This window comes from Chiloscyllium plagiosum, chromosome 40 (assembly GCF_004010195.1).
Source record: "Chiloscyllium plagiosum isolate BGI_BamShark_2017 chromosome 40, ASM401019v2, whole genome shotgun sequence".
NCBI classification, from domain to species: Eukaryota; Metazoa; Chordata; class Chondrichthyes; order Orectolobiformes; family Hemiscylliidae; genus Chiloscyllium; species Chiloscyllium plagiosum.
In genome coordinates this window covers 16,777,785-16,797,129 of record NC_057749.1, presented here as the reverse complement: position 1 = coordinate 16,797,129, position 19,345 = coordinate 16,777,785, and the positions used below count along the sequence as shown (strand labels likewise).

The 19,345-nt window shown below is 44.3% G+C and overlaps 2 protein-coding genes across 2 annotated transcripts in view; both read right to left on the bottom strand.

The window, feature by feature from the left end:
- hypk (huntingtin interacting protein K) overlaps nucleotides 1–219 on the bottom strand; it is a 5,055-nt gene extending 4,836 nt beyond the window's left edge. The window contains exon 1 of the mRNA XM_043680491.1: nucleotides 11–219. Coding sequence (XP_043536426.1) covers nucleotides 11–163 — 153 coding nt within the window. The 5' untranslated portion in view covers nucleotides 164–219. The remainder of the gene's footprint in view (nucleotides 1–10) is intronic.
- Nucleotides 220–6,338: 6,119 nt separating this feature from the next.
- On the bottom strand, nucleotides 6,339–18,814 carry mfap1 (microfibril associated protein 1). The gene is made up of 9 exons (XM_043680490.1): nucleotides 18,618–18,814; nucleotides 17,063–17,279; nucleotides 15,380–15,509; nucleotides 13,899–14,086; nucleotides 12,907–13,015; nucleotides 12,132–12,292; nucleotides 11,611–11,770; nucleotides 11,066–11,155; nucleotides 6,339–6,803 (listed from the first exon to the last, which is right to left on the bottom strand). Exons 1-9 carry the CDS (start codon nucleotides 18,802–18,804, stop codon nucleotides 6,621–6,623), a joined length of 1,425 nt encoding a protein of 474 aa, XP_043536425.1. The 5' UTR covers nucleotides 18,805–18,814; the 3' UTR covers nucleotides 6,339–6,620.
- Nucleotides 18,815–19,345: the final 531 nt, after the last annotated feature.

Genomic DNA, 19,345 nt, shown 5'->3' with positions numbered 1-19,345 from the left:
CTGGCCTCACCGTCTCCAGGTCCGAGCTGAGAATCTCCTTTTCCTCCGCATAGTCGGTCACCCTCTCCAGGTCGGCGGCTCCGCTGTCGTGTTTGCGGGGTTTCTCTGCAGGCCGCTCGCTCTCCTCATTCTCCAGGTCCAGGTCTCCGTCAGCCTCCGCCATTACTGCGACCCGTCCACGCCGCCAGTAACTGCCTTAGTGCGCAGGCCCGGACATGACGCCAGCACGTACACGCTGCGCCAGCATCCGGATTGACGCATTTGTAGTTTTTTCTAAGATGCTTTGCATTCAAACACAGTGTGGCATAGTGGAGCCAGCTCAAAGTCAGGAAGATCCAGGTTCAAGTTGCACTTGGTCCAGAGGTGTGGAAGAACATAGCTGAATAGTTGATTAGAAAATAGTTTTTTTTTCAGGGACACAAGATTATCAAGATCCATTTGTCTGGATTAAATTGTGGAAAAAGGGTAAAACAACAGTGGTTAAGATCAACATCAGTATGTTCTTTAGGAACAGTGACCAGCACCTAGAATAAACTCTATGATTAATTGAAGACAAATCTGTGAAGAAATTGATCATATATTGAGAAATGGAGTGTTCTTTTCTGAATGAACTAAATGGTTCAATTGGATTTACCTGTATGTATCCTGTGATGATCACAAATTAGGATTACAGCACTGGGCAAATAGATCTAAATTTGGATGAATGAAAAATAAACATTACAAGCTGCAACTGGTTTCATGGCTCCATTGTAAAAGACTCCTTCCTTTCAGACCCTATTCTGAGCAACACTGGTAGTGAGGTCCTGACTCTGACAGTGTGTGTCCGTCCTCTATGGCTGCCGAAGATGGTGTGCATTTCAACTCAACTGAGCAAACAGCATCAATAATATCAAGCTGTGGTAATAATCATTGAACTTTTTCCATTCAATCCATTGTGTGTATTGTAACAGCACTAGGTATTTACAACACAGACAGACCATTCAGCCACTGGCAGTTACATTCTTAACCATAGAATCCCTACAGTGTTAAGAGACTGCATAGCCCATTGAGTCAACACCAACCCTTCAAAGGTCATCCCACCCAGATCCAGCCCCCAACTCTATCCTCATATTTACCATGGCTAATCCACATAGCCGGTACATCTTTGGACTAAGATAGGAAACCAGAGCACCCAGCAGAAACACACACAGACACAGAACTGTAGTACTGCTGTGAGGCAGTGGAGCTGGGTCACTGTTCTAACCTGAAGCACACATGTGTCCGCTCACATCTGCATATCATTTTATTCCTTTCACTTACTTCACAGATCAAATTTCATTTTTAGTGATAATGCAGTGTGAGCCATTCAAAAGCGAGAACTAACAGGCACTCTGCAGACATATCCCCATGACAGAAAAAAGGGTGGCACAGGCAAATCTAAAGTCACAAGTCATCCAGAAGTAGGCAGAGTATGACACAGCAGAAAAAGCATGCTTATGACAGTTACAAAAAAAAACTGATGCTTTTAAAATCTAGAGAAGAATAAAAAGTACAGGGTCTTTACCTGCAATAGAAGGGTGACTGCAGGATAGTTCTTTGACTATGACTTTCACAGCATGCTAATGCTCAAACCCAGGTTGATATACATAAGAACTTTTGAGTTCCACTAGCACACTCCAGTGGAGTTGAAATTAACTTTTTAAATTTTATCAATTTGTATTCTTCAATATATCTTTGCAGTTTTGAAAATGATCTGCAGTGAATGGCTCGCAGTTAAGCCCATTGCCATTTTTGTAGTCACAAGAGATCACAGTCAAATCTTTTTGAAGTTTCTTTGACACATTTAGGTATTACAACCTATCCATCTCTCACAATCATTGTGCCAGCCAGCTGCTGAATTTATACCTGCAGTTATTTTTGTTCTGTTGCAGTCCTCTTTAAAAAAAAAGCTTGATAGAATTGAGCACTAAAAATGCCTGCAGTATTTTGGGATTTGGATTCATCATTATGACATACGTACAATGCACTAAGAATATTCACATCAGAGCGTCTCCATGCAGGTTGTTGGATTAGAAATGAGCAAAAATAACAATTGTTGGAATAGATGCTTCAGAGCATTTGTGCATTACTATTACCTGTTGAATCCTGGCTTGTAATATTGCCAAATGAAAAGAAAAATGTCTCCTCTCCAATTGAGTAAATGAGTTAAAGTAATCTGACCTTGTGGGATGTGAATGCACAATACAAAATTGCTTCTCATTGTCATCAAATTGGCAATGTTACTTAGAGAGGTCAAAACCTAAGGATATAGTTGTTTGCTAGTAAAGTGAAAATTACATTATTTCAATGTTTATGTGGCAGGGTCTATGCATTGGACACTGAATAAAGAACTTGATAATTTATTTGATTCTCTATTGCACTTGGATTGATAATTGTTACTGTCACTGGATAGGAATATGTAATGTTTGTAAAATGCTGGTTATAGTGGCCTGGAACATGTTTCTTTATGAAATGTTATCATTCAGTCATAGGTAAAAGACTTTCCAATGCAGAATGAGTTCGTTAATTCTCATCATCAGTTTAGTAAATATAAATTTGCACCCAGATGGGTACTAAAGTTGGATTGCAAATTAACTCTCAAGCAAAAGTTCTGTACATTTGGGCCCTCAGCCTGATTTTTGTGAATGATCAGTTTAAATGTTAATGGCACTGTTCACTAACGGCATCCCATCCCTTTGGGCAAAGATCCTGACAATGAGAACTTCTCTCCATTTGATTTGTCCCTCTGCAGGACTGCAAGATAATAACAGACAGAGAAGGGCATTTGGCCTAATTTTTTTTACTCCATCCAAAACAAAACCTTAATGTCCCTCTTCACCACAGCATATAATGTTTAACTTATTCCAGTTGTTAATCTTTTGCAATTTGAAGAACTTCTGTCTTCTGCCCTAAATTCATTTTTAATTAGTTTGACTCCATATTCTCTCATTCTACTTTGGTAAATAAGACTCAAGATATTTTTTTGTATTTACCTACTCTATATTCTTTAAAGTTTTACACAATCTATTAGATATTAGGGGAGATATCAGTTTGAAAGGCAATCAAAGAGAGGATAAATATTCAAAAGGTAAAATGAAGGAAAACCCAAAAATGTTTTCAACTGTCCAACAAATGTACAAGGTAATATGTGATGCAGAAGATGTGGGCAGGGTTCTTAATGAGTAGTTTATTTCTGTTTTCACTAACTAGTATGTTGGCATCATCGGGCGGCACGGTGGCACAGTGGTTAGCACTGCTGCCTCACAGCGCCAGAGACCCGGGTTCAATTCCCGCCTCAGGCGACTGACTGTGTGGAGTTTTCACGTTCCCCCCTTGTCTGCGTGGGTTTCCTCCGGGTGCTCCGGTTTCCTCCCACAGTCCAAAGATGTGCAGGGTCAGGTGAATTGGCCATACTAAATTGCCCATAGTGTTAGGTAAGGGGTAAATGTAGGGGTATGGGTGGGTTTCGCTTCGGCGGGTCGGTGTGGACTTGTTGGGCCGAAGGGCCTGTTTCCACACTGTAATCTAATCTAATCTAATCCCTGTTAAAGTGTGAAATATTAAGATACATGAAGCATAAGCAGGAGGAACTGGAAGGACTAACATCCTTGATGATGGATAAATATCCAGGGTCAGATTGATTGTAACCCAAACTGTTAAAGGAAGACAGGGAGGTGAGAAAAACCTCTGATGTTAATTTTCCAAATCACACTAGATACAGGTAAGGTAACGGGGAGGACTGGAGGTCTGTGAATATCTGAAAGTAGTTGTAAGTGATTCACCAAACAATTCTAAACTGGTCAGTATGACTTCAGTGGTGAGCAAATTATTAGAACCAATTCTGAGGACAGGATAAACAGGCACTGAGAAATCCACAGAATAATCAGTCAGCACAGTTTCATTAAGGATTGGTCTTACTAAGTACTGAATTTATTCAAGGTAGAAATAAGGAAATTTATGGGATGGGTCCAGAACCAAGGGATATAATGCAGAGAAAGTGATTGCCCATTTAAGACAGAAAAGAATAAATATTTCTCCTGAGAGTAGTGAATCTGTGGAATTCTTTACTGCAGAAAGCTGCAGAGGCTAGTTCATTAAGAACGTTCAAGACAGAGATAGATAGAATTTTAAACAGTATGGGAATCAAGGGTTATGGGAAAAAAAAATAAAAGTGTTGAGGATTATCAGATCAACCACAATCTCACTGAATTGTCAAACAAAAATCAATGGGGCAAATTCTGCTCCAATGTCTTATAGCTCAGTGCTAGGTCTCTTGCTATTTGGTTTATATATTAATGATCGTGGTTTACAGAGCTGTGGTGGTTCCTGCCCTTCTGTATGGCTCTGAGACGTGGACTGTCACCAGCAGAAACCCTCAAGGCACTAGAACAGTCCCACCAATGCTGCCTGTACAAGATCCTGTGAATCTGCTGGGAAGACAGACACATCATCAGCATCCTCGACCAAGCCAACATCGAGGCACTGACCCCACTTGATCAGCTACAATGAGCTGGGCACGTCATCCGTATGACAGATACGAGGCTCCCCAAACAGATGCTCTACTCCAACAGCAGTCGAGCCCCAAATGGACAGAGTAAGCACCTCAGGGATATCTTTAAAAGGGGGGCAGGCGAGGAGTCGGCATTTCCACCGACACCTGGGGCAATCACTGGACCAAGACCATCTAAACAGGAGCAGGTGCATCCAAGAAGGCATCAAGCACCTAGAGACTTGTTGTTGGGAAAAGCAGAAGCCGGGGGAAACAACACAAGGAGCACATTGCCACACCAATGCCCCACCCACCCCTTCCTGTGACCACCACGTGCCCCAAGTACAACAGTAGCTGCATTGGTCTGTACAGCCGCCTACAGACTCATCCTGAGAGTGGAAGAGAGTCATCTTAATTTGCGAGGGACCACCGATGATGACAATGATTTGAATTTAAATATGATAGACATGACTTGGAAATTTGTGGGTGACGTAAAAATTAGCCATGTGGTTGAAAGTGAAGAGGATGGCTGTCAAACTGCAGGAAGTTATCAATGGTTTGACAGAATAGATGTAAAAGTGGCAAATGGAATTCAATCCGAAGGAGTGAAAGAATGCATCCAGAGAAGACAGACAAAACAAGGGAATACATCAGTGGGAGAATGTGGAAAGGCACAGAGTGAGCAAGACAAATTGTATGTCCACAGGTTCCTGAAGGTAGCAGGACAGGGAGATAAGGTGGTAAAGAAAGCATACAGAATGCCTACTTTTATCAGATGAGGTATAGAAAACATAAGCTAGCATATCATGCTGGAACTGTACAAAATGGTCAGCCACTGCTGAAATTTTACATACAGTTCGAGTCACCACATACAGGAAATTGCAGCATGGTGGCTTAATGGTTAGCACTGCAGCCTCTTATCACCAGGTTCAATTCCAGCCTCAGGTGACTGTGTGGAGTTTGTCTGTTCTCCCCATGCCTGCATGGGTCCCCTCTCGGTGCTCCAGTTTCTTCCCCCAGTCCAAAGATGTGCAGGTTACATGGATTGGTACTGCTAGGTTGTATAGCCATGGGAAATGCAGGGTTACAGGCACAGAGTGGTCTGGTTGGGATGCTCTTCAAGGGTTAAATGGCCTCCTTCCACACTATTTATTCTATTCCACATGAGAGACTACAGAGGCAATTCACAAGAATGCTACAGGACTTGGAAAATTGCAGACATAAAGGAAGATTAGATAGGCTGGCATTGTTTGGTGTAGAGCAGTGGAAGTGTAAGGGTGACTTAACTGAGGTGTACAAACTCATTAGGGGTTTGAACAGAGTAGACAGGAAAGACTGTTTCCCATTGCAGAGCAGACAGTTACCAGACGGCACAAACTAAAAGTGGCTGGCAGTAGGATTAGAGAGGACATGAGAAAGAGCATTTTACACCCAGAGAGCGGTGGGTGGCTGGAATTCACTGTTGGTTTTGGTGGTAAGGCAGAAACACTCATTAAATTCAAAAAAACACTTGGATCAACACCTGACACAATGGTCTGAATAGCATCTTTCTGTGCCATCAGTTCTCTGTGGTTCTGAATGTTTGTTTGGAATTTGCTACAACCAACCTTTCAGACTGCACATTCCATATTTTCACAATGCATCAATCAATATTCTTAATACTTTTGCATTGCAATTTCTACTTACACTGTAATGTAATTGAATTGTAAATCAATGTCTTGGGTTTGATTTGTCAATGTGTAGGATCTCACTGTTTCCTGAACAGTGAGGTCACTCTCCTTCAGGAATGTATACAGCCCATCCCATACGAATGAAACAAGAAAATTATAAATAAATTCACTAACTCAGTTTTTATCAAATTTGATAAAACAACAGCAAAGGAAAAAATACATGATTACAGAGTTGTAAACTCTTCAGAAAGTATGTCTATTTTACTTAAAAAAAAAAGTTTTAAATTACTTGTGTGAACAGTATTGTCAGCAAAGGAAACAATACGTCAACAAAGGAGGTTTAGAACCTGGAACGAGGGCTAGTACAATCACCGTGTGAGAGTTCTGATGCTCGTTGTAAACCACAAAGTGCGTGTAGCTACAATGTCCCTGCCTCCCTAGGATCACGTGGTCTTCCTTTTCTTGGCCGATGGCCTCTCAAAAACATCACGCACACCAGCTGCCCGCTGTTTAAAGAATTTGCTGTTCTGAGCAGATTCCTGGGCCCATGCTGAGTCAAATGAGGTGGTGTCCTGGTCAACCAGGTGAGTATATTTGGTCCGCCCCGAACGACCAAAGTTCTTGACCTGAAGGGAGTAAAATGAAACCCACTTTCAGTTTAAACATCAGTGAAGAAAACTTCACAATAAAGCGCTAGAAAAGTGTAGTCCATCAGCCATTATTTCAGCCCAACACGATGGGGCTGGCTCTTTGAAAAAGGTGCCCCATGATTTGTTGTACCTCCCCAATAGAATCTCCCCTATACCTTGCAGATTTTTTTTTCTTTTATGTATTTGTTAAATTTCATTTTGGAAGCTAGTATTCAATCTTCACTGTCCATTAAAGCTGTATACACCACATCATTGAAATTTGTCAGACTTAAATCTGAAAACTTTTCAGTTACTCCCTTGGTAACTGAAATTTCTAAAGTCTAAATAAAAGGCTTGAGACAAAATAACTAAAGAAGTAGAAAAGATGGGTTGAAGTTGGTATCCTTACTCAGCTCAGATTCCAGCATTCCCCACTTTCTCACATATGGAGGTATGGCCAAGTTAATAATTCTTTACAGTTAATAACTGGCACATGTCATTCAAGGAGCAACTGCATTTTCTCATTCCCCATCTTTTACAACAGATGGTTAAGGTGCCAGGAAAGTGCATGGCAGAGATCAGACAATATTTAAAAAAGAGTTTTACAGTTGCCGGCAGGATCCTCCATTAAACAGAACATTACTCTGACAAAGAATCCACAAGAAACACAGACAGCTTCTCTCTTTCGATGGCTGATCAATGTGCTGTGCATTTTCCTGGATGAAGTGCAAGTCAGTGAAGAAGCAAATAAGACTACTCTCATCCTCAAGAGTAGTAATATCTGGATTACCCCCGGTGCTACGAGCTAGTGAGGGCAGGAACAGGAGGATAGAGCAGATGAATACATGGCTGAGGAGCTGGTGTACAGGAGTAGGATTCACATTTTCGGATCATTGGAAGCTGTTTTGGGGTAGAAGTGACCTGTACAAGGATGGATTGCACCTGAGTTGAAAGGAGATTAATATACTGGCAGGGAGACTGGCTAGAGCTGCTTAGGAAGATTTAAACTAGTAAAGTGGTGGTGGTGGGGACCCAGGGAGATAGTGAGGAAAGATTTCTATCTGAGACAGGTAGAATTGAGAACAAAGGCGAGTCAAACAGTCAGGGCAGGCAGTCAGGGCAAGCAGAGAACAAGGTAGGACTGAAATTAAACTGCATTTATTTCAATGCAAGAGGCCTAACAAGGAAGGCAGGTGAACTCAGGGCATGGTTAGGAACATGGGACTGGGATATCATAGCAATTACAGAAACATGGCTCAGGGATGGGCAGGACTGACAGCTGCATGTTCCAGGATACAAATGCTACAGGAAGGATAGAAAGGGAGGCAAGAGAGGGGGGATTGCGTTTTGATAAGGGATAGCAATACAGCTATACCGAGGGAGGATATTCCCCGGAAATACATTCAGGGAAGTTATTTGGGTGGAACTGAGAAATAAGAAAGGGATGATCATCCTAATGGGGTTGTGTTTTAGACCCCCTAATAGTCAGAGTGAAATTGAGAAACAAATTTGTAAGGAGATCTCAGTTATCTGTAAGAATAATAGGATGGTTATGGTAGGGGATTTTAACTTTCCAAACGTCGACTGGGACTGCCACAGTGTTAAGGGTCTAGATGGAGAGGAATTTGTTAAGTGTGTACAAGAAAATTTTCTGATTCAGTATGTGAATGGACCTACTAAAGAAGATGCAAAATTTGACCTACTCTTGGGAAATAAGGCAGGGCAGGTGACTGAAGTGTCAGTGGGGGAGGACTTTGGGCCAGCGACCATAATTTAAAATAGTGATGGAAACAGATAGACCAGATTTAAAAGCTGAAGTTCTAAATTGGAGGAAGGTCAATTTTAACAGTATTAGGCAAGAACTTTCAAAAGCTGATTGGGGGCAGATGTTCGCAGGTAAAGGGATGACTGGAAAATGGGAAGCCTTCAGAAATAAGAACGAGAATCCAGAGAAAGTATACTCCTGTAAGGATGAAAGGAAAGGCTGGTAGATATAGGGAATGCTGGATGACTAAAGAAATTGAGGGTTGGTTAAGAAAAAGGAAACATATGTCAGTTATAGACAAGATAGAGTGAATCCTTAGAAGAGTATAAAGGCAGTAGGAGTATTCTTAAGAGAGAAATCAGGAGGACAAAAAGGGGACATGAGATAGCTTTGGCAAATAGAGTTATCGAGAATCCAATCAGTTTTTACAAATACATTAAGGACAAAGGTTAACTAGGGAGAGAATAGGGCCCCTCAAAGATCAGCAAGGCGGCCTTTGTGTGGAGCCGCAGGAGATGTGGCAGATACTAAACGAGTATTTTGCATCAGTATTTACTGTGGAAAAGGACATGGAAGATATAGAATGTAGGGATATAGATGGTGACATTTTGACAAATGTCCATATTACAGAGGAGGAAGTGCTGGATGTCTTGAAACGCCTAAGTGGATAAATCCCCAGGACCTGATCAGGTGTACCCGAGAACTCTGTGGGAAGCTAGGGAAGTGATTGCTGGGCCTCTTACTGAGATATTTGTATCATCGATAGTCACAGGTGAGGCGCCGGAAGACTGGAGGTTGGCAAATGTGTTGCCACTGTTTAAGAAGGGTGGTAAGGACAAGCCAGGGAACTACAGACCGGTGAGCTTGACCTCGGTGGTGGGCAAGTTGTTGGAGGGAATCCGAGGGACAGGATGTATACGTATTTGGAAAGACAAGGACTGATTAGGGATAGTCAACATGGCTTTCTGCGTGGGAAATCATGTCTAGCAAACTTGATTGAGTTTTTTGAAGAAGTAACAAAGAGGATTGATGAGGGCAGAGCAGTAGATGTGATCTATACGGACTTCAGTAAGGTGTTCGACAAGGTTCCCCATGGGAGACTGATTAGCAAGGTTAGATTTCATGGAATACAGAGAAAACTCACCATTTGGATACAGAACTGGCTCAAAGGTAGAAGATAGAGGGTGGTGATGGAGGGTTGTTTTTCAGACTGGAGGCTTGTGACCAGTGGAATGCCACAAGGATCAGTGCTGGGTCCTCTATTTTTCATCATTTATATATAGATTTGGATGTGAGCATAAGAGGTCTAGTTAGTAAGTTTGCTGATTACACCAAAATTGGACAAGGTTACCTCAGATTACAACAGGGCCAATGGACTGAGAAGTGGCAGATGGAGTTTAATTCAGATAAATGGGCTGCATTTTGGAAAAGCAAATCTTAACAGGACTTATACACTTAATAGTAAGGTCCTAGGGAGTGTTGCTGAACAAAGACCTCGGAGTGCAGATTCATAGGTCCTTGAAAGTGGAGTCGCAAGTAGATAGGATGGTGAAGGCGGCGTTTGGTATGCTTTCCTTTATTGGTCAGAGTGTTGAGTACAGGAGTTGGGACGTCATGTTGCAGCTGTACAGGAGATCGGTTATGCCACTGTTGGAATATTGCATGCAATTCTGGTCTCCTTCCTATCGGAAAGATGTTGTGAAACTTGAAAGGGTTCAGAAAATATTTACAAGGATGTTGCCAGGGTTGGAGGATTTGAGCTATCAGGAGAGGCTGAACAGGCTGGGTCTGTTTTCCCTGGAGCGTCGGAGGCTGAAGGGTGACCTTATAGAGGTTTAAAAAATCATGAGGGGCATGGATAGGATAAATAGACAAAATCTCTTCTCGCGGGGGGAGGGAAAAGTCCAGAACTAGAGGACATAGGTTTAGGGTGAGAGGGGAAAGATATAAAAGAGACCTATGGGGCAACTTATTCACGCAGAGGGTGGTATGTGTATGGAATGAGCTGCCAGAGGAAGTGGTGGAGGCTGGTACAACTGCAACATTTAAAAAGGCATTTGGATGGGTATATGAATAGAAAAGGTTTGGAGGGATATGGGCCGGGTGCTGGCAGGTGGGACTAGATTGGGTTGGGATATCTGGTCAGCATGGACGGGTTGGACCAAAGGGTCCATTTCCATGCTGTATATCTCTGACTATGTCATATATGTTCTCAGAGTCCAGTGGGACTTAGTATCTTCCTCTACTCATCTGACAAGGACACTGTTCTTCCAGCTGATCCCCTTCTATCCCACACACACCCAGAGCTGTGATTCTTTCTGAAACCCAGTCTTTTTCTGGCATTACCCCAGGTCCCCATAAAGCAATAAAGGTGCATTTTTCTAAACTGCTCAGAAGCTGTTTCTTATCAGAGGGGAGTGGTACAGGAACGCACACATATTGGTACCGCCTGTGCCTGTGCAACATCAAGTAATCGAGGTGCATAATACTGTACCTGCATGACTTTGGGCAAAATGGTCTTATTGAAATGGTCCTCCAGTGTCGGGGAACTGAAGTCCCGTTTGTAAAGATCCTCCTCTTCATCCTGTTAGATATTAAAAAGATCAGTTCATTTGACACAGCAATGGGTATTATATACTATATAAGTGATGCATATTCCCAAAATAGACCAAATGGGGTTACAATAAAACAAAACACAATTTGCCTTTGGTCCAATTTATGCAGATAATCAGCACTTGCTTGATGACTGAACAAGAGTGAGAGCCATGACCGTCTTCGAAAGGTGCTGTCTCTCTGGGGCCTGGTGCAACATGCAGCAGCAACCCCTCTCAGACTAGACCAAATGGTTGTTACTCTTGGCCAATAGCATTCAGAGTATTAGGCTGTCATGTTGGAGCCCACTCCTGCTGTAAACGCTTCTCAGTACAATTCACTGGATAACCAATGGCAGTGTGAGCATATGCTAAAGCACCCATTACCAGATTCACAAGAGAACCCCAGACATAAGGGTCAGTACTGGTTGAAATTAGCCACACTCACCATGAAGAAGGCTCCTCTGTGGTAGTACTTCTGCAGGAATTTGTACTTCCCTTTGCTGGCCTTGTTGGTAATGGCTTTGCTGTTGGCTCGAAGTTCTGCTCGCCTTTCCTCTTCAGTCAGATTATGCATACGATCAATCTCAGCTTTCTCCTTCTCCATGCTGCAACACATGATGGTAATGAAACAAGGAGTGACTCTTCATAAACAAAACAATCAATTCATTCATGCAAACAGTCATGCGGAGACAGGGAGAGAGACTGACAGTCCCATAATTAGAAGAGAGGAAAGCAAAATTAATTTTATTCAAAGTAAGCATTGATTACAAATACAAACACTAAAGGAAGAAATGTACTGACATATCAGAAATGCTGCTCAAAGAAATTACCAAGTAACTTCAATATGGGATAGTGAGAATTGGGTATGTAACCTGTATGCTGATTGTGTTGCTGCAAGGGTTTAGGGGATGGGTAGCTGCTGCAGTTCTGACAAACTTCTACTTAATGATCAAACACAGTACTCACGATTCCCGCTCCTCTCTGTCCCGCTTGATGCGTTTAAGTTCTCGCACTTTCCATGACTCATATTCCTCTTCATCGTTCTCATCATCTGTGTTCAGTGCATCGAGAGCTGACAATGTTCTCCTGGACTCTTCAATCTCTCGCCTGGCCTCCTCCTCCACAATCTACAAATGATATACCAGGGAATTATCTGCCCTTACTAAAATGGTCTTCCACTAACCCCCATTCCCACAAATTGGTGTTGTCTACCTCCACCAATACCACCCCAAAAAATTCCCACTTTGGAAATAGAGCCAGTCTGACTCGAGGTTGGGATACAGGCAGATTCTAACCTCACACCTTTAATGCATCATCTGAGGTGAGATGTCACCATTTTTTATAAAACCTTAAGTTATCGTGAGACTGTGACTTGAAAGTAGTTCTGGGATTTACATATTAATCAATTAAAATCTGCACCCCTGTTCTAAGTGATTAAAGACTTAACAGCAATCTAGGTTTGTTCAAGACATCACATCAGTTGTATTACACTTTGATCTTTTACTATAAGTTGCGTCCTATGATCTTACCCCACTCGCTACCCAATGAAGGAGCAGTGCTCCAAAAGCTGGTACTTCCAAATGGACTATAACCTGGTGTTCTGAGATTTTTAATTTTTTCCACCCCAAAAACTGGACAGTCTCCAAAACCCAGCAATGCAACTGGTCCAGGGCTTCCCAGATTCCCAACCCGTAACCACAGCGCAGGATTTCCCACAAGGAGCATAGGCTATGCTCGGTACCTTCAACGTGTATTTGCGCTGCTCCTCACTCAAACGCTTGGCCTCCGCCTCCAGCTCCTTTTGCTTTATGGCTTCGGCCTCACGTTCCTGCACAGTGACACGGTCCTTCCTGGAAAATCAGAAGGAGAAGTTCAGCAAGAGAGCTGCAAAAGACAAGCTCACCATACAAAACTAGAGATAACTAAATTAACTAAAACCAATTTTATATTGCCAAAACCCTTCTCAGGTAATGAAATACTTCTGAAATATTGTTGAAATTCAGGAAACCATGGCAGCTAATCTATGCACAGCAAAATCCCACAAAGACAAGCTGATAATAATCAGCTGTTGGTTTATTCAACCCAATAATACATCCCACTCCATCAGCATTTCCTTCCATTCCTTTCTCACTCAAGTCTGTCTTGCTGGCCCTTAAATACAGCAATGGCAGTTACTTCACCCACACGGTGTTGCTCTTTTTCAACTGCAATTATCCAGTAAAACAAAACTATAATATCTGACTGAGTCCCAAACAAACGCTTGCAGGTACAGCACGGGGTTCAATATAAAATAAAACACCCTGACCCCATCAAACACCCCCTGAACAGTGCCAGTACGGGGTTAGATACAGAGCAAAGCTCCCTCTGGCATGTACCGAAACACTCCCAAGTCAGGGTCAGCATAAGGTTAGATACAGAGGAAAGGGCCCTCCAGTCTCCCCAAACATTCCCATGTTCAGTTACAGCATGGGGTCAGATTCACAGTGAAGCTCTTCTAGACTGTCCCCATCAAACAGTCATGGCGAAGGGGCAGAAACGTTGAACAGAGTCAATCTCACTCTAGTTACTCAAATTGTCCAACTTCATTCCCAGAAGGGCCTCCTTACTGCACTCATTTCACACCAGCCAGCCTGCGGGCCAAGTGAATTGACAAATTTTACTGATTACGTTGTGTACCCTCATATTGCTTAGTGCGAGAAACATCGGTTAGTCAGTTTTACTGATAAATCATACCTTCTTATAAAGACAGGTTTTAGCCTGGGTTCAGTTTCATCCTCACTGTCCGTATATTCTTCGTACTCTGACTCCTCTTCTGACTCTTCTCCAGATCGACCTTCATCCTCCAATTCCAAAAGTTCCAATTCTTCGGTCTCTCTTTCCTGAGCCCGCTGTCTCATCATGGCCCGACGTCGCTCAATTTCCTGTCAAAGATACCAGAGAAATGGCTCTAAATCGGTCACCTCACCAACTGATCAAGGCTCTCCACATGGTCACAACTCAATTCATAATCAGAATGCCTCAAAATTCAATCGGGAATGCAGAGAAACAGCTTTACTGAGCGGCAAGAATGTGGAGCTCGTTACCATTGGGACTGGTAGAGATGAACCGATATAGATGCACCTAAAGGAAATCTAGGAAACGTGAGGGAGATGTAAAAAAATAAACATGTTCCAAGATGAAGGAAGATCGGTTGGAGATTCGAGCAAACCCATTGAATCGAATGACCTGTTTGGGCTGCAAATGGCCGTCCCTAGATCTATCGGACAACAGATCAGTTTTTCCCTCCTCTACTCCCTTACCCTTGTCCAGCCAAGGTAACCTATCCGACATGTAGTTGTTTAGGTGCTGACTCTTTCTGGCTCCCTCACTTATGCAGTTGAAGGGGTTTACCTTGACAGATTATTTGAAACAGGAAGGCATCATGTCTTCATTACACCAGAACAGCAACACAGCCAGAGTCCTGATCGTTGCTCATGGGAGGCTGAAGCTAACTCTCTCTATCTGCATTGGCTGCAGTAAGCCATCTCAGCAAAGATACCAGGTCCTTAGAAAGTTTCAGCCCCAACACCTATATCCTGGGTGAGCAGACAACTGGGAGAACAGCTCCAGGGCCAGAAAACCAAAACCTGAGGTGCATCCGATGTTGCCGGCTGAATTTGGATTGTTAAAGGCCACATGGAAAGAGGATTGGACTGGGATGGTAGCAGAATGGTTATACTACTGATTTTGTAATCCAGTGGGCTTCGCAAGCGATCTTGAGACATGTTCAAATCTCACCATGGCAGTTTGGGACAAATTCAGGGGCTGCCTTAGCCTTGAATGCCTTTTTAATAAAAGGTGTAAAAACAGATCATTCAGCCCAACAGGTCAGTCTCAATGTTTGTGCTCCACTCTACTTCATCTCAGGTAATCCTACAATTTCTTTCCTCACTATTTAGCTTCCCCTTAACTACAAAGTTTTTTACTTCGACCACTCCTTGCGATGCCTTTCTTCAACTGTCATTAACCACAAGCATGAAAGAAATAACATCCTAACGAGAAGTTCAGATTCGTCACTATCAGGCCTGTGCTGCCTGGCAATGTCTCTGGGGTCTGCATTAGGCCTCTGAGCCTTAATCCAGTCACTATCTCAGCACTTCACTTCCAGCTGTGGGTCTGTCCTCTTCTTTAACATGTCATTGTTTCTTAGGCACTAGTATGACATCCATACTCACCTCGTCGTCCACTTCCTCCTCTTCCTCTTCACTGGTGTCCTCACGATCAATGTGCCAAGGCTCCCCTTCATCCTCAGATTCCGCCTCCATCACCACCTCAGGCTCAACAATCATCCGATGCCTTGCCAATCTGCAGAAAGGGGGGAAAGTGTCAGCCTCTTGGAGAACAACAGAGCTCCAACATTTGTACAACCTTCACACCATCAGGATTTCCCAAGCTGGATTCCATGCAATGCAATCACTGTTGTTAAGGTTGCAACAACAAAATAAATCACCAGTTAGTCTGTTTTCTTGACAATTTTGTTTAAGGCATAAATTCTGTCCAGGACACCAGGAAATAATGCTACGGGATCTTAGACATTCCCTTGAATTGGCAAATGAGAGTTGGTTTAACAGTTCATTTGAAAGATGACACCTCTATCTGTGCAGTCCTTTATCAATACCACTGAGGAAGCTTGAGGTTTCCCAGAAAGCAGGCCAAAGTGGAGGAGACCCAGCCCTTGCAGGGAGTGCACTTAAGAATGACTGTTAAACTTTTATGACAAGTGCATGGTGCTGGAAAAGCACAGCAGGTCAGGCAGCATCCAAGGAACAGGAGAATCAATGTTTCGGGCAAAAGCCCTTTATCAGAAACTTTTACCTTTATTTTTCCACTTAATACTCGAATAATCATAGAATCCCTACAGTGTGGAAGTAGGCCATTCAGCCCATCAAGTACACACTGACCCTACAAACAGCATCCCACTGAGACGCATCCCCCTAATCTACCGTAACCCTGCATACAGCTAATCCACCGAGCCTGCACATCCCTGGACACTATGGGCAATTTAGCGTGGTCGATCCACCTAATCTGCACAACTTTGGACAGAGGGGAAAATGGAGCAACCCAGAGTAAACCCACACAGACACGGGTAGTATGTACAAATTAAACCTGGGTCCCTGTTGATGAGAGGCAGCAGTGCCCACCGCTGATCCACTGTGGAAGGACTATAATATTAACTTGTAACTTGATTTCTTTATTTTTCTGCTTATACTAAGAACAACTGTAATGTTTTAGTTTTAACTTTGTTTTGCTATGTTACTACTTGCACCTAAACCTTCATTCCTAAGATGCGTGGTCTCGTTATACGCTTTACACTGTAATCCTGTACTTCCATATTTGAGTATGTGCGACAATAAAGCTTAAACCAAATCAAATCATGCTAAAACACCAGCCTGGTTTATATGTTCAGTTCCTGGTTAGCAACAACAATTCTGGTGTTTTTTTATTCCTCTCATTAACTGAGGTGCACGGAAACTACTGATCACTTCCCATTACCATCAACTAAGGGCAGACATTCTATCCACATCTTCCATGATCTATACAGTCCAGGACCAGACAGAGAGATTAAGGGAGGAACCATGTCATTTTCAGAGACAAATAAAATATTATAAACAAAGAACTGAAGATTTGAAACAAAAATAGAAACAGCTGGAGAAACTCAGCAGGTCTAGCAGCATCTATGGATAGAAAACAGTTAATGTTAGAGTTAATGGTAGAGTCTCTGGAGTCAAAATGTTAATTTTGCTTTCTCAGGGCTGCATTTCTCCAGCAATTTCAGTTTTAGTATGCCATATATAAAAATAAACTTGAGTTTGCCAGTTAGGACCCATGTGATCACCAGAAGCCACGGATTCTCTTACCTTTCCTCTACATCCTCAGAGAGTCGGTTTTGGAGACGTTTCAGACGAGGATCGTTTGCCAGTTCCTCGGTAACCTCAGGCTCTGCCTCTGCATCTTTCGGCTTCTTCACAAACTGGAAGTCCTCCTCCTCTTCATCTGAGGACTCCATTGGCGCATAATCGGGTCGTTTACCAGAGACATAGCGCTTGACTTTCACTTTTTCCATCGACACCTCACCTGACACAGTAACCACAGGATCAGCAGCAAAAAGTGATCGAAAGAAGCCCAGTTGCCAGCATTCTCACCCCAGTGTGGCCAAGAGGAGACAGATTAAGAGCACAGTGGACGAGACATCAAAGAGCAGCGTTGGATGAAGGACATGGTTGGCATGGAGTAGCAAGACCAAAGGGCCTGTTTACATGCTGTATGACTGTAGAGTAGGACAGCACTTCAGGGTAACATTGGGCCGAGAGCAAAGCAGTACATACATCTTGGCTGAGGGCAGGCAAACCTCAAAGTACTCAAAGGGGGAAAAGGTGCTGGAGGATATTAAGGCATGATTTGGTGAAGAGGGTGACAGGGTCTCCCTGGTTTCAGTGAACCAGGGGCTGCAGGAAGTGGCAGTTGCAATCACTCCCATGATCACACCATACAGAATAATCACCGATGAATGGGAGTGTTTGGACTGTTTTCCATGAACAGTCAGTAGCTCATTCATTAACGTAGCCCGGGGAGAGGGAAAGCAGAGAATATATCCAAGGACATTAGTAGGTCTTAGGGTCAGGGCCAAAAGAACCCATGTGGTAGAAATGAAGTATGCAAGTATGAGAGGTAGGCAGGGAAAGAAGGTACAAGGATTGGGCCGGACTCTGAGGCGACAGGGATCACCATTTGACTAACAAACCAAAACCATTTCAGCAGAACCCAGCTTTCACTTGATCAGTGTACACAGGAGCAACCCACTCCCCGTACAGAGAGCGTACACAGGGAAGGGAGTTGCACCTGTAACAACAGGTTGGGGCGGGGGGGGGGGAAGAGAGACCCTATACTAAGACCCTGGGGAGTGGGCGTTCAGGGGATCCCTGTACCGAGAGTCAAAAAGTGTGGCGCAAGAAAAGCAGTCCCGGTGAAGCAGCATCGGAGAACGAGCCGACTTTCCTGCTCCTCGGATGCTGCCGGACCAGCTGTACGTTTCCAGCGCCACACTTTTTTGATTCTGATGTCCAGCTCTCATTATCGCCGATATCAAGAGCGCGGGGGTATGGTTGTACCGAGGGCCCCGGGGGGAGGGGGGGGGCCCTGTACCGAGGGTCCCGGGAGGAGGGGGGCCGCCCCTGTACCGATGCTCCCGGGGGGAGGGGGGCCCCTGTACCGATGCTCCCGGGGGGAGGGGGGCCCCTGTACCGATGGTCCCGGGGGGAGGGGGGCCCCTGTACCGATGGTCCCGGGGGGAGGGGGGCCCCTGTACCGATGGTCCCGGGGGGAGGGGGGCCCCTGTACCGATGGTCCCGGGAGAGGGGGGCCCCTGTACCAGCCGACCCCAGGCTTCATGCCGCGGCCGCAGCCCCCGCTCACCTTTCTCATTGAGGACGGGCACGGCTCCGGCCGTGGATTGAATCGGCGGCTGCTTGGCGTTCAGGCTGAGCGGGGCGGCCATGGCGGCGGTGCAGCTTCCTGAGACCGAGGCCTGGGCGAAAGAGACAAAACAAACAGCCCTGAAACAACAAGATGGCGAACAGGTATCGCAGGGTGATGACCTCATCAAGAAGGACACACCCTCCTTTATGACATCGCAACATCACTGGGCAGGGACGGTCACCGGGGCGGGGCCTGCGAGTGGGCGTGGCATGTGAGTGGGTGGGGCCTGAATTTGATTTGACTTGCGCCAGGAGCAACTCCACGGGCGGGACGGTGCCACAGTTGGGGCCTTGGGGGCAGGAGCAGCACAGAAGGGCAGCCCATCAAATTCCTCAAGGCATTTTCCCGAGTGTTGAGAGAGTGACAGCATCGTTAGAGTCCAGAACAGGCCATTTGTCCCATCATGCCCATGCTGCCCCTTAGCTCAGAACAGGCCATTTGACCCATCAAGCCCATGCTGTCCCTTAGCACAGAACAGGCCATTTGTCACATCAAGCCCATGCTGTCCCTTAGCACAGAATAGGCCATTTGTCCCATCATGCCCATACTGTCCCTTAGCACAGAATAGGCCATTTGTCCCATTATGCCCATGTTGTCCCTTAGCACAGAATAGGCCATTTGTCCCATTATGCCCATGCTGTCCCTTAGCACAGAACAGGCCATTT

Excerpts from the sequence above, each read along its gene's own strand:
- mfap1 (XM_043680490.1), bottom strand. The coding sequence starts at position 18,804 with ATGAGGTCATCACCCTGCGATACCTGTTCGCCATCTTGTTGTTTCAGG. Across the intron at positions 13,016-13,898 it reads AAACCTGTCTTTATAAGAAG|GAAGGACCGTGTCACTGTGC; the intron begins GTATGATTTATC and ends CTGATTTTCCAG. Across the intron at positions 6,804-11,065 it reads TTTTGCCCAAAGTCATGCAG|GTCAAGAACTTTGGTCGTTC; the intron begins GTACAGTATTAT and ends TACTCCCTTCAG.